This window comes from Bemisia tabaci, chromosome 9, assembly GCF_918797505.1.
Source record: "Bemisia tabaci chromosome 9, PGI_BMITA_v3".
Classification (NCBI taxonomy): domain Eukaryota; kingdom Metazoa; phylum Arthropoda; class Insecta; order Hemiptera; family Aleyrodidae; genus Bemisia; species Bemisia tabaci.
The window spans coordinates 39,794,379-39,808,573 of record NC_092801.1 but is presented as its reverse complement, the minus strand read 5'-3'; the positions used below and the strand labels follow the sequence as shown (position 1 = coordinate 39,808,573).

Sequence of the window (14,195 nt, the reverse complement as noted above, 5' to 3'; positions counted from 1 at the left end):
ACAAAACCAACGCTCTTATCAATACAGCATACGCCAGTCGCACGAAGTCCATCGCAAACCTAATAAAACTTCCATCGCATTTGATAATCTTTTGTTTGCCCCAAAGTTACCTTGTATCTTGTTAGTTTTTCTTGTAAACTGCTTACAAATTCATACTACGCCTCTCTGTCAATCCAGATCTTCTCATTATACCTAGCTCTGCAGGAAAGCATTAGACGGGCAGGCGTTTTTTGGGCTTTTAAGTAGTTTGTAGGCATCACAAATACACATATTGCTGCCCGCCAGTACTACTGAGCCCCGAGCAGTAAGTTTTTAGCATGCTAGGCTTTGGAAATACCCTGTCTAACCAATTGCATTGTAGACCAGGAGATTGCGTAATAGGATGACTCATTGATGCACTGTGCAAGAGGAAACATTCATGGTTACGTAGTTGACTTTTCAGGATAGGATACTATTAAATGTGGGAAACTACACTATTGGCTGTGTGTTTAATTTTTCAAAAATTGTAGAAATTATGGTTGAGATCAAAATGGTATTAATAGTGATCGAATGACGCAATTTACTCTCGGTTAACATTTTGTTGTCCTTACATGTGTTGTAACTGTAGGACATGAATTAGGTTAAAAAAGTACGGAGTGTTGAGAGAGATTATCATCCCTGGCTCAAAAATTCCAGAGGAGGGTCCGAGTCTGAAGGCCAAACCAAATGTAAGAGTCTGTTGGTGAGTATAGCCTATAGCAACCCACTTTTAAAGTTTCCCGGGTTATGTACTTTATGCATTTTACAGCTCTTGAAATTAATATCCTTAGAAGTATTGGCATTTCCGATTTTTTTTATATATATTTGGACCGCGTTAAACAGAAAGGAACCAAGCCACATCAGCTATTGCCAAATCTGAGCGGGCAATTTAATTTTTTTTATGCAAGCGGTTGTGCAGATTTTTGTGCAAATTTCAGTGAATTTCTTCCACAGAATTCCCTAAAATTTTCAAAGGAATCTGCGCAGATGTTCTCTCGTAAAAAATGAAATCTCCCTGTTAAATTTGGCAATGGCTGATGTGGCTTGGTTCCTTTCTGTTTAACGCGGTCCATTTATGAAGTTCTGTCAATCTCTAAAAGTTTTTGCATAGGTACTGTTTCTTCGTTTAGATGTGTATTTTAGCAAGTTTTTATGGATTTTTGTTGACTTTTTGATGTTCATGTTTTCTGCAGGCTGAGGAAGGAACCAACCAACTTCGGCTGAAGGTCATTGCGGGACATGAACTTGCCAAGAAAGATATTTTTGGAGCCAGGTACGTTTCTTATTTTACCTTTTATAGTGTAATTTTCTTAACACAAGATTTTATTCAAATCTTTCATGAGTGTTTAAGTTTTCTCTGAAGTTTTTGAAACTGCAGGGAAGAAAGTTAAAATAAAATATATGTTAATAATTTTATGAATAAACACAAAACATGAAGAAACAGCCCAACAGGTTGCTTCAAGGTGCTACTTTTCTATTGATAAGGATAAGGAATTTTATTACAATGCTCTTCACTTATCTATCCGCAAAAAAGGAGAAATTATTTTAAGAAGAAGGAATATATTGATAGTGTAACCAGAGAATCCTGTCTCTCGATCACTGATTTGGGAATCTTTTCGGATGCTCTTTTTTAAAAATCGAAAATTAATTATAATAGTTTATTGAAACCCTCTGCAATACATTTATAGCACAGTTTGAAAAATGCACATCTCAATCGCAACATTGAAAAATCTCCCATAATGTTTCATTTTTCTTCAAGGAAAAACAATCAAAATTTGTACTTGCAATTTTGAGTAAATTTTTCAAAACAAGGGAGAAAAATTAAAAACAAATTTGAAAGAAATGTTAATTAGTTTTTCCTCGAAGATTTTAGAGATGCGCTAAAACTTACAATGTTGCAATCTAAAATAACTACATTTTCTGACTCAATCACACACACATTGAATGGACATATTTATTCATCAATGTATTTTCCGATTGAAATTATTTTGCAAAAAATTTCAAGCCCTAAATTTTTATCATTTTCCTTGGAAGCAATAAAGTAAGAATGAAATTTTTGCATCACTGCAATTTAGATACCTTCAAGATTTTCTAGTTTCACCATCAATATGTGCATTTTTCTCATAGGAAAATTCGGTGTCCACACCAAAGAAGAACTTAGATTACTCAATTTAGGTGTTAAACCTGCAGTAGTTAAATCCTCATTTAAGTAAAAAGCCAAGTTCAGGTTTGCTCTAGAGAAAAAGAGAAGTTTATACAGTGGTGCCACACTAAGTAGACTGCGTTTTGCAATTTGGAACTATAAATCTGGCCCGGTTTAAAAACACCGTGTGTGCCATTAGTTTCCCTATGCACATAAGTGTTTTTTCAGATGAGCCAGAATTTATAGTTCCAAATTGCAAAATGCAGTCCAATTTTCCTTCCTGCTGTGACCCTCCTTCTGCCCCTCCTGAGTGTTACTTTCGCTTGTCTAATTTTTCCCATTGTGACATTTCAAAGAGCCAATTAACCATATCTTTTGTCCAAGTGAGAGACAGATTCGTTATTTCCTTGTTAAACCTGTTTTTACAAGCACTGGGTCTGAGTCAAAAGAAAATAAGAAAGAAAGGAATTAATGTTGGGGGGAAAGAAGTTGTTCGACTCTCAAGGTCGTTGAGTTCAGTTAGATTTTTTAGTTGATTGAATGATTTTGCTCTCAACTGTCACAACTGCCCAATATTGTAAGTTCAGTGAGTCTTCTCCTTCATTCTGCCGCGCTAAGGAAAAACGTCGTATGAACCTTCAAGCGTCGCCAAACTTCCTTTGATGAAACACAAATTTGTCGGTAAACTTCTGAATATCTTCTTTCCAGTTTTTCAGATAATTTTGTTTGCAATTTCACCTAAAGTTCCTGAAAATTTCAGGGAAAAATACACATATCTTTACTCAAAAATAAACTTTCTATCAAAGGAAATTTGGCAACTCTCGAATGCTCATACGGCTCTCTTCCTCAGTATGGCAGCATTAATAATGTATGAGCTCTCTCAGTTAAGTTTTAATGTATCTATTATGCCATGAAATTTTTTTATCTAGTTTGCAACAAAGAATGGGAGTAAATAAAGTTGGGGGAAGGGAGATGTAGCACAGTTCAGAACATTGAATAGCTTTAGGAATAAGAAGTGAATAGGTATAGTCAGTCCCAGAAATTGCATGAAAAATACTATTATGAATTAAGAAATGCCATCCTAAGCCCCCATATAAAATCCATTAGGTCGAAAAGATAAGTATTGTTGAGTTTTTCAAAGCCACCCTTTTTGTAACCTAATCGAGAATGTCTTAAATGTGGAACGAAAAATTTAAAATTACCCTAGTTTCTGATAGCAACTCTCCGTCACATTTTCTTTGCAATTTTATATTTTCACAGAATAATTTCATTACATATTGAAAAGATGAGCTGAATAGGGATATTGAAGAGTGTAAGATTTTATTTTAAAATAGATTGTTTTCCTGTTAATTATAGACGGTCTGTTTTGCACGAGTCATTCTTGACCCAGTTACATGGTATTCAATATTATCAATCCACTTATCTGAGATTATAGCATCTTTCAGGAGAACTTTTCCCAACTTTATCCTGACATTTATTTTTGCAATTTGAACGTCTGCTCTCAAAATAGTGACAAGTCGTCGCTCATAATAGTACTTTTAAAGTTTAGTTTTGAAGGAATTTTTTCTCTCTGAGTGAGGAATGATTTGATCAGCCATGAGGTATTGAAAATTTCAGCGCTGAACTGCGGAACCAGATGTTGATGTTTACACCCATTCATTCTAAGGGGAAAAAAGGGGGGAGGCCGTTTCTCCTCTCAACAAATTAGAAAAATATTGATATCAGTTGCCAGTTTTCAGCTTCAATGTTGATTTAAGAAGCTTTCGTCCTTTTTTTTTTTTTTTTTTTTTTTTGCTGTGTGGAAATTGGGAACAAAAACATACATGAACGAGTTTTTTCCAAATAGAAACATGTGCAGTTTTAAATGATTCTTGAGGAACATGATGATATCTACTATTATTTTGGCACTATTTGGAAATGGACACGTTCCTTACAAGAAACAACGTACGCAAGTAATGGAAGATTCTGCAATTTAGAATTTGTCCATTATCCCATCACTCTACCCATGAATACTTCTTTATTCATAATTTTCTTACTGATCTTTAAAGTCACTCGTTAAATATGGAAACAGCAAAATTTTTTGAATAAAATTTTCCAGGAGCCATCGGAATCTTGCTTTCTGAGGCCATAATGTATTTTTAATCATACTCAAGTTCTTTCTAAATTTTTGTTCCAGCGATCCTTATGTCAAAATAGATCTTAACACAATCAATGGAAATGTAACAATTGACTCAGTTCTCACCAAAACTAAGAAAAAAGTAAGTACCTCTCTCATCTCTGTTGTGTTTTTATAAGTATAAAATCATGTGTCCCTTTTTTCTAATGGATCCAACGTATGTTTGGGTCACAAATTTTTCTCAATATTTTCTTTTATTGCGACAAAAAATTGGAGGAATGTTCTTCAAAGTGGCGACATGCAATCATAGAAAACTTGGAAAAGTAAGGGTATTTTTTCACATGAAGAGAAGACTGCTTTGAATGCTAAGTTCTTCTCTTCAATAACAGTCAAAGGTTGTCTTTTTTAAAGCAAAAAAAACCCTGGTAATATCAATTCTTGATTTTAGTCTCCACCATGTTTGCCTAAAATCTCTTCTCAGGGTTTGTTTAAACGGTTACATATTTAACCAGGAAAATCACTGGAACTTCACAATAGAGCCTCCTTGTTATGATGTCAACTATTTCATCCTTCACATCAATATTGGTCTGATATTCACTTGAAAGGATCAATGAATATAAATTGAATGAAATTGAAAAATTAATTTTTGTACATACATTAAAGGCAAAGAGAGAATCGAACATTTTGTTTACCAAATTTATCACAGCAAAATAACCTATGGTGCGGGTGATTTTTTATTCATACATTCAATGCTAATAGATGGACTGAAGCATTGAAAAAAAATCTTCCCTAATATTTTTGAATGTGGTAATTTGAATTGGACGTATTTCTGCCAAGCAAAACTAAGTGCATTATGACGTGAGCCCTGTTATGCACATATTCTTATGGGTTTCATTGCCTTACTGCACATAGTTCTGTTTGGCAGAAATACGTCCAATTGAGTCAAATGGAAACGCACCAAGTTTATTTCTTTGAAAAAATGAGATGAAAGTAATTTAAAGTTGTAGTAGTGGTAGTAATTAAAAGTCAAGAAAAAATGTTTTAAACGAGGAAATAGTAATTAAACTTTGTCCTTAATATTCAGTCTTATGAAGGAATAAAACTTTAAACCTTATTTACTCAGTTTTAACTCTATTCATTTTGATGCATTTCTGTTGATCTGAGTCCATTCAGGGTAGAAACTTACCAGCAAATAGACCAGTGAATGAAATTTTACATGCCTAAAAATGCTCGTAAAGAGTTTGCAGATTTCTCTCTTGTGCATCAGGAATAAATTACTCTGTGCTGATAATTTTTTTCTTTCTCCTTTCAGACTTTAAATCCCAGTTGGCATGAAGAATTTATTTTTCGAGTAAGTTTTGCAATTTTGTCTGTTTTTCTTTTTATAAAAGCTACATTTTTTTAAAAATATTTTAGCATAAATGTACTTTCTCAGGTGAGCAAACTTACCGCAAACATAAGAAATGGATCTGATTCCATCCAAAAATGGACTACCAAAAGTCTCACCAATTACTCAAAATTTAAATCCAACATCGGAGAAAAAAAACTTTCTCTTTTGAAAATCAAGTACAAAAAAAAACCAATCTCATTAAGTTGTTTATAAGTTTGGGAATGAGAAAATTCCAGAATTCGAGACTTCTTGTCAAAAAATCGATGTCATTATTAAAATTTCCCCAAATAGATTTTTTCTTCATTCTCCGAAAATAAAATTTTACTTTTTTTCCTTTTCCAAGAAAGAAAAAATCATGAAGCCCTCCCTTTCCTCTTGCACAGCTCTCGGCTCCGTAGTCACTGCCTCCTGTAACAAGCACAGTTGTTGTATTAATTCTCTCGGTCTGCAAAAGAAGTGCAATTATGAAGAATTGATTTGTCGGCTATTGAATGAAGCAAGTTTGTAGCATTTGTGATAGCATCACTTAACCGGCTATTAAAACACCCTGCCTCACCACCTCCATCCTCCACCCTCAGTGTGAAGAAACCCACCAAGTGCCTATCTACTTTCCTCCCTGTTTTTCCCATTCCTCGAAACAATTTGTTTCTTTTCCTTTGCTTCTATCATTTTTAACCGCAAGCTTAAGCCATTAATTTGGTAGTCAGGTTTTGACTTTTTGATAAAATGTGAACACCACTCGTCCTTAAGACTAATGTTGAAGGGAGAGAGTAATTGCTTCATTGTACTTAGATTTAGAAATGAGTTCATGCTCCTCCCCCCCTTCCCACCTGACTCTAACTACAACGCAAAGAAAATTTGTGTGCATGTGGTTATTTACATTCAAAACTCAAGATTCCCAAATTTCGTCTGATTTTTAGTCAAAATGTTCCAAAAAGGGGAAATAAAACCAGATTAAGTATATGAATTGAATGATTGTTTATCTTTTTATCTTGACATTAATACTTTTTACTTTCTCGCTATCCTAGGTTAGAGAAAGTATTGTTTTGGAATTCCCCGGGCAACTCCTGTATTAAGGAAAAAGTATTCCAATCCAGCAATTTGGTTTTAATTTTCAATTCGATAAGTACAATTTTAAGTTTAAGTCTTAATGAGGTCTGTCTAATTTTTGAGATTTTGAAGAGGAAACATGTGAGGTTTTTTTCTAGCTCAAAACTAGCGGCCCATCATTAACAAGGTATTGAATTTTTTGTATGTCAGCGGTTCCTTGCTTTTTTGACCACCAATGAAATTGAAATGTAATGTTTTTGCAGGTCAAACCAGCTGAGCACAAGTTAGTTCTTCAGGTTTTTGATGAGAATAGACTGACAAGAGATGATTTTCTTGGTATGGTGGAGCTCTACCTGTCCAACCTACCAAAAGAAGTTGAAGGCCGTGTGATACCCCCAAAATTTTATATTTTGCGCCCTCGCAGGTTACTTGAACTCATTATACTTTAACATTTTAAGTCTGAATGCATGCATTGCAGGCGAATAGTCAAATCAGGCATTTTATGAAATGCCAAGGCAGATAGTGTAATTGCGAAAGTTCTTGAAGTTTCTTATGTACTTGGACAAAGAGCTCTCGAATTCTCAATTTTTTTAAAATAAGAATTCATCAAACTAGGTACGAACTATCTTTGTATTTTTATTTTCGAAATGCTCCTCATGTACTTTTAACAGTTTCAACTGTAAAAACTGTGAAAATCCTGTTTTTTAAAAAATACCGTACCTTTTGAAATTAATGTTTTTTTTTTTTTTTTCTGGGCTAAAAATTAATACAGAATCCATACAATGATGCAAATTTTTAAAAATATTATTTTGTCCAAAATTAGCAGAGAGTCAAAATTTCAATCTGAGTGAGAATGTTTGACATTTTGCCTAGGTATTTGACAAAATGCCTGATTTGATATTTTACCTGTGTATTATACGAAATCAATGACAAAGTCTGCGTAATGCTGACTGTTTCTGGCGATCCAGCATTTTTGCATCCTGTGGCAAATAATACCAGAAAATATCCCAAGTTGTGGGGATTCAAAAGAAAATAGACACTAGAAGACAGTAGAAAAATGAGGAACTACATCAACAACACAACAGTAATATTGACGAACAAAGAAAATCAAGTACTCTGCATTCTTCAACTCGGAACTATAATCTATGGCTTATCCATAAAACGTATTTGTCTTTAGTGGCACTACACTAATGTTTTCTCTATTAATGGTACATACGTTGTTTCTAAACTAAGTCAGAAGTTTTTGCTCCAAATTGCAAAATGCAGTCTAAAATATCCCTCTACATTTCTCCTATCATGAAAATTTTGCATCTTGGAATGTGAACTTTTTCACCCTTTTTTAACCTGTAATTCACTGATTACACCTATCTATTCTCCAAATGAATCTGGAGGAGTTTACACTCACAGATCATCAAGAAAAAACGTGAGTGCATACTGTGTTGTATATGAAGTGATGCAATTTTCTGAGTGTTAGTAATTCTTTACTTCTGTCTTATCAGCAGCTGTTATCAGATTTGATCAAGCTAATTGTAAGAGGTGTTTTAACTTGTCAGGGAGTATTGAAAATAACGCCTATCAGCTTAATTGAGGAATTTCTAAGGAGTCTCACCCATTAGTTTTAAAATTAGCGGGCATCACTCAATGAGCACATGTTGGCAATGTGGTTAATTATCCAGCTCAGTCAAGAGTGGAGTTGTTGAGTTATTTATACTAATCTCTTTTACCGTGGCTTAGTGCTACTCCATCGGGGTTTTTTCTTTTCTCTTTTTCCCTGAGCAATTTTCAGATGTGTAAATACGGATTCTGTTCAAGATGCTTCTTTGCACAAACACGAAAATGGCACAGGTTTGAACGATCACTCTTCGTAAAGTCTAGGCATTGTGATTGGGTGAAAAGTCATTCACCATTGAATAAAATGAGCACATAACATTAATGTACTAAATGTCCATACTTCAATGCACAGTTGTTACCATTCACCTCATTCTTCCCCGAGTTTGTTTTAACAAGTTGTGACTGACAAACGTTTTTTTTGTCTACCTTGCGTGGAAAAGATGCCAAAAAAGGGGAAACTTTGAATTGAGAAAACTCTAAAACCAGAGTTGAAAATGATTTTCAGCTGACAGATAATGTGTAGTACATTATGTTGGTTTCTGCAATTATGTGTTATCATTGACTGGGAGGCTACTACACTCCCTGACTGCTTTGCGCCCCCCCCCCCCCTCCTGCCGGGAGGCGCTTTACTTCTCAGGCATTATTTGTTACAAGGCATTCTTGTGATTTTATATTATGGAGTATGATTTGGAGCAAACGTTTGTCAAGAGGAACCTATAAGAATGGAAGAGATACCCTGATGCCAAGCTCATGAGCACAAAATGGCTGTCAAAAAGTTAAAGTGAAATGAAGAAAAGAAAATATGCCAACTCTCTTCATGTAGTTTGTGCTTTGTTGCAGAGCTTAGCCTATATAATTTTTGTTGCTGCAGGAAAAGAATCATAGTGATTTATATAGTAAGAAAATCTTGACATTTTGGTAAAAATAGTTTTCATTCACAATTCCAAATATTTTTGCTATTTTGGCGTTATATCCACCCATTATATCTCTTAAAATTTTATAGAAGTTCATATTTAAAGGAAAAGAGGTGGTTTATGGGTTTTATTTGTTTATCGAAACTTTTTAGGTCCCTAATGTTTCTCTTTTTTTCTTTTCAGTGGATTGCGTGGCGTCAGGTCTCGTGTGAAAGGTAACCTAGAGCTGTACCACGCGTTTTTACCTGGTGAGAGAGTTCCTAGTGATGATGTTGGCAGTCTACAAGAAGAGTACGGGTGGGAAATGGTCGACCAAGAGACAGCTGTCGAAACGCCTGCTCAGGTATATGCACGTATTTTGCTTCTATTCTTTTGCATTCCTCTGCTTTCTCTATCTTTTTTTTTCTTCTAGTTTCAGGCTTACATCCTTTAATCTGATCATTGAGTTTTTCCTTTTAAATTTTAAACTCTGCCTAGCAATACAAGAAAATATAATACTCAAGAAAGAGGTGTCTGATGAACAAAACAAAATTTCCAACATCACAAAATTCATTGACGCATCTTTTATACCTTTTATTTCATAGTCTAAAAATGAGGTTGAGAATTTTATACCCCAACAGCTTGCTGATTGTTGAAATTGACAGACAAAGCAATATATAAAGAGGACAAAGGGAGTATGGAGCAATCCTACTGGTTGAAATGGTGGGTTCCCATAGACTAAGGGAGAAAATTATGGAATAATTTTAGAGTCTTTCATGGGTTGCAGATAGTTAGTCTTTTATCTGCCTTCTTTGTCCATTGCAACCATCCGCTTCCACCAATAGAATCCCTCCATATCACTTTTGTCTTCTTCGTCTGTAGCTTTGTCTATCTATTTCAACAATCAGCCTGCAGCTCAATGAATTTTTCTTATTCTGTTCCTTATGGAGGAGGACTTGAAGTTAGCAGTAAATCGTAATATTAAGTTAAAAATTGAAAATATTTTTACTGCTAAGAGATCTGAAAGTACAGTCTTGCCTCCTTTAAGCTGAATTTTACTACTGCATACCAATGTTTCCAACTTAAAATGTTGCCTTCTTAAGCGATTTTTCCTAGGTATCCTGCCCAAAAGGTAAAACGTACAAAAAAAGGCCAGGGTTTCTAGTGACCCGAAAAGCCGGGAAAGTCAGTACAAAAAATTCTTCAAGAAACAATCAGGGAGAAGATTAGTGTAAACGAGATATTCATGCACTCCTGTGCAAGAATAAGATTTTTTGCATAGCTTCGCTCGGCTTTGATATTGAGCCTAGGAGTGCCTTTACCTGTCTTCAGTGAATTTTTCCCCTCAGAAGTTCAAGCCCCTACTGATCCGCATTATTTTGTGCAGAGCTATGTTTATTTTTACATTTCTTTTGATTTGGAAAAAATGAACCTGGAGAATGAGGGAATGTCAGAGTGACGAAGAATCCTAAGATTAGAAAACCCTCTAAGTTAAAAATTCGCATGATATTATGCATGATGCCAGCACATTGCCATGAAAAACTGCCGCACTACTAGATGTTTAGTAACGCCATTATTTCCGATGTACATTTAATCAGCCTGTGTTCGTTGGTAACGTGGAACAGCCAAATGCTCTTCCGCCTGGATGGGAAGAGCGACAGGATGCCAATGGAAGAACCTACTACGTCAATCACATAGCACGCTCTACGCAGTGGGAACGTCCGACCCTACAACAGTAAGCATCTTCACTTCACCTGAATTTCTTTTTATGCAATACGAAAAAATCTTCAAAATTAGATGTGTTTAAATGAATTCTTGCAGCAGGCTATCAGCGTGTGTGGACACTGCACAGCAAGTTGTTATTATTTGGAGGAATTAGATCATTTTGGTCTGTCTTATTGCCCTTGCTGGCAAGAACTCAAAATCTCTCATTAATTACCAATCAGAATTTGCGAAATATTTACCTAGTACTACAAAAAAATGCTGGAAAATTCACTTTTTACCTCCCTTTTTCTCAAAATTGGAGTGTTGACAGCACGCTTTTCAAAGCTCATGGTGTCTAAGAGGTCGTAAAGATTCTATCAACTTTTAGTTAGCAACAAAGCCGGTTTTTTTTGCAGAATTCTCTTTTATGATTAATCTCTTACTCTGTCTTGTGGTCAATTCAATGATTCTTATTAATATGCTTTCTTAGTATAATTGACATGCATCTAAATTTGAGGTCTGTATTTTTTGCATTGTAGGGCTCAGGAGGTCCCGAATAATCAAAGTCTAGAGACAGCCGCCACAGAGTTTCAAAGAAGATTTCACATTAGTGCTGACAATGACCGCAGAGAAAATAGTTTACAGGTAACGAAAAAAATTCCTTTTCCTGTTTCCCACTTTTAAATTTCAGTTTTCCGTAAAATTTAATCACTCTCTTTCATTCCAATGAACTTGAAATATCATCATTCAAAGCAGGTTACTTGTTTTTGAGATTTTTTTTGCTGTGCACGAGAAATTCATAAAAAGATCACATTTTCAGACATTTTGTGTCTGCGGTCTTTGTGAATTTCAACGGGTGAAAATAAATATTTTGCTCGTAGAATTAATATTTGAATAGAAATTTGCATGACTCCTAGAAGAACTCTTCCTTTTACTGACCATTTGCCTTCCTGGGAATTGGATTTCTTATTATGTCCTCTCGGGCATTTCTGATCTACGTATACATATTTAAGATATTCTTATCAAACATTCATATAGATCCTATGTATCTTACCGTAAGTTGATGTACCCTAAATATTGAAAAAAAAAAAAAAAAATAAATTGAAGACTATGTCAATCTTGACCTGACGCAACCCAATCAACATCACCCGTTTCCAGACCAGACTGTTCCTCTTTGTGGTTTCCGTTATGATGAATGGCACATTTAATTGATTAACTATCATTTAAGTATCTGTTTCCCTGAAATATTAGAGTCCCTATATACTGAGAGTCAAGACAATTCGGCTCATGGATGTCACAAACGGGAATAAAGATTACAGAAATTGAACGTTTTTCGTAATCTTTGATCGGCCCATTCTCAAATGCCTTTCTCCGTTCCTCCTCTCATTCCGTTTGTTCCTTGCCGAACCCGTAATTCCCTGGTCCATTCCAGATTATAATCTTTGCAATTGGTGAAAATGTAATCTTTATTCCCGTTTGTGACACTGTGGAGGCCTAATATACGGGAACCAATCAGAAATGGATTCAAATTGTCTTGACTCTCAGTATAAAGGGACTCTATGAAATATCAGGTTTTTTATGTTAGGTTCCTTTTAATTTTTTTTTTTTTGCTTTGAAGTAAACAAAATAGTTGCATGTTTTTTTGTTTAAATCTCGAAGGAAAGTGATTCGTCAAACACAGATCACAGGCTGAACGGTGATTTTGATGCATCGAGCGAAGAGCAAACCTTAGAGAATGACCTTGAGTATGACAGCGATGTAAACGATAATGAAGATGAAGAACTGGGTCGTTTGACCTGGTTCAATCTGGAGGAGGTAAACACTGCTCAGATTTCCTTGTAGCAGTGGTTGCCGCTTTTTCCATAGATTCCTTGCCCCGTCATCCATTGGATATTAGAGTCGTGAATCTAGATTTTGTCCATCGCACAAGATCTGTTAATTAGAATGTTTCCCATGTAATATTTCTAAGTATTTTTGAGCTGGACAGTCTCAGTCTTTGATTGAAAATCTCCATTTGTAGATTTTTGTAATGACTTTCTTCCCCCGTAGCATTTGAGATCTTAGCTTCCTCAAACGGTTAAATACTTGTTTTTTGGCAGTTACGGTATCTTTGAGGATCCTGTAATTTTATCATTGGGTTGATCAAAAAAATGTCGTGACTGTGCAGTGTATTTCTGTAACTACCTGCTTTCTTTGTCAAAGTTCTCTTTCATTTTACTCGCAGAGAAATTTGGACAAAATTCTACTAATTCTAAAAAAATCTCTGCTGAAGTTATAAAAGCATTGTTTAAGGTATTTGTGTCTCTCCTCTCAAAATCCTTGACTTTTTTAGTTTATGCTTCCTAAAATTATGAAGTGTCATTTTTAGTGTATTTTCAATTATTAATTATAGGACAACATCTCTTTTTTGTATTTGTTTATAATTAAGGCGCTGAATGTCAGAAAGATACTTTTCGGTTGCGGCATTTCAGAATCTCTATTATTATTTTGAATTTAATAGGGGTATTTAACAGATTATTTTCCTGAAATTAATCAGTATGAATATTCTGGAATCATAGAATATTCAGTAATGTTTTCAACGAATTACATGCATTTGCTTTCCTTGTTATAATTGAAGTGTCAACAGAGATTCTGAGACATTGCGACTGAAAAGCATCCCGCCTGCATTCAGTGTATCGATTGTTTTCAATTCCTAATCTCAGATTTTTAGAATCAAAAGCTGTCTTCTCGATCACCTGGAAACGTCACAGAATCGAAACGATCATCATCGAAAGTTTCTTATGGAATTGAGACCCTCTCTTTAGATTGTATGGTTTTATCATTTTACCGGATGGATTATTATCACCTGGATATTATTTTTTGTCCGGTTTTCTAACTCAGATATCTAGAAAAACCGGACAAAAAAAAAAAAATAATAATATCCAGGTAATACCCTCTTTACTTGGACAGTGATTATATAAATTTGGGAATTTTTAATTTGTTCACTGCATCCTACAATAAAAGCGTATTTTCGTTGATGATCGGTCGAACCAAAATGGGTGGATCAAGCGGTTTCGTATTTTGTTTTGACGCGATCATAATTTTTCGGAACAACATCGGGACTCACCGGACAGGTAGAAGGTGGAATTCTTGCAAACGTTGGAGCCAAAATATAATCCTAGAAAAAGTAGGGTTTAGAAATGACCTGATGAAGATGATGGCATCCAACCAGCATCAATTTCGAAAGTCTGTTTTCAAACCCGATTATCATCTCGCCGCCATTGTCGCGGC

The 14,195-nt window shown here is 35.0% G+C and overlaps 1 protein-coding gene and 1 long non-coding RNA gene across 5 annotated transcripts in view; one reads left to right on the top strand and one right to left on the bottom strand.

Annotated features, from left to right (window-relative positions):
- Nedd4 (E3 ubiquitin-protein ligase Nedd4) overlaps positions 1–14,195 on the top strand; it is a 31,212-nt gene that overhangs the window by 3,417 nt on the left and 13,600 nt on the right. For 2 of the 4 annotated variants that reach the window (XM_019045893.2, XM_019045895.2), the window contains exons 2-8: positions 1,212–1,291; positions 4,338–4,419; positions 5,590–5,628; positions 6,981–7,141; positions 9,426–9,585; positions 10,820–10,956; positions 11,465–11,570. In XM_019045893.2, the coding sequence (XP_018901438.2) occupies positions 1,212–1,291; positions 4,338–4,419; positions 5,590–5,628; positions 6,981–7,141; positions 9,426–9,585; positions 10,820–10,956; positions 11,465–11,570 (765 nt within the window). Of the gene's footprint in view, positions 1–1,211; positions 1,292–4,337; positions 4,420–5,589; positions 5,629–6,980; positions 7,142–8,390; positions 8,563–9,425; positions 9,586–10,819; positions 10,957–11,464; positions 11,571–14,195 lie in introns of those variants that run through there. The other 2 variants (XM_019045894.2, XM_019045896.2) reach the window with 2 other exon arrangements.
- On the bottom strand, positions 5,861–8,243 carry LOC109033334 (uncharacterized). Its single transcript, XR_002009034.2, has 2 exons — positions 7,624–8,243; positions 5,861–6,075 (listed from the first exon to the last, which is right to left on the bottom strand). It is a non-coding gene; the product is annotated as an uncharacterized lncRNA (long non-coding RNA).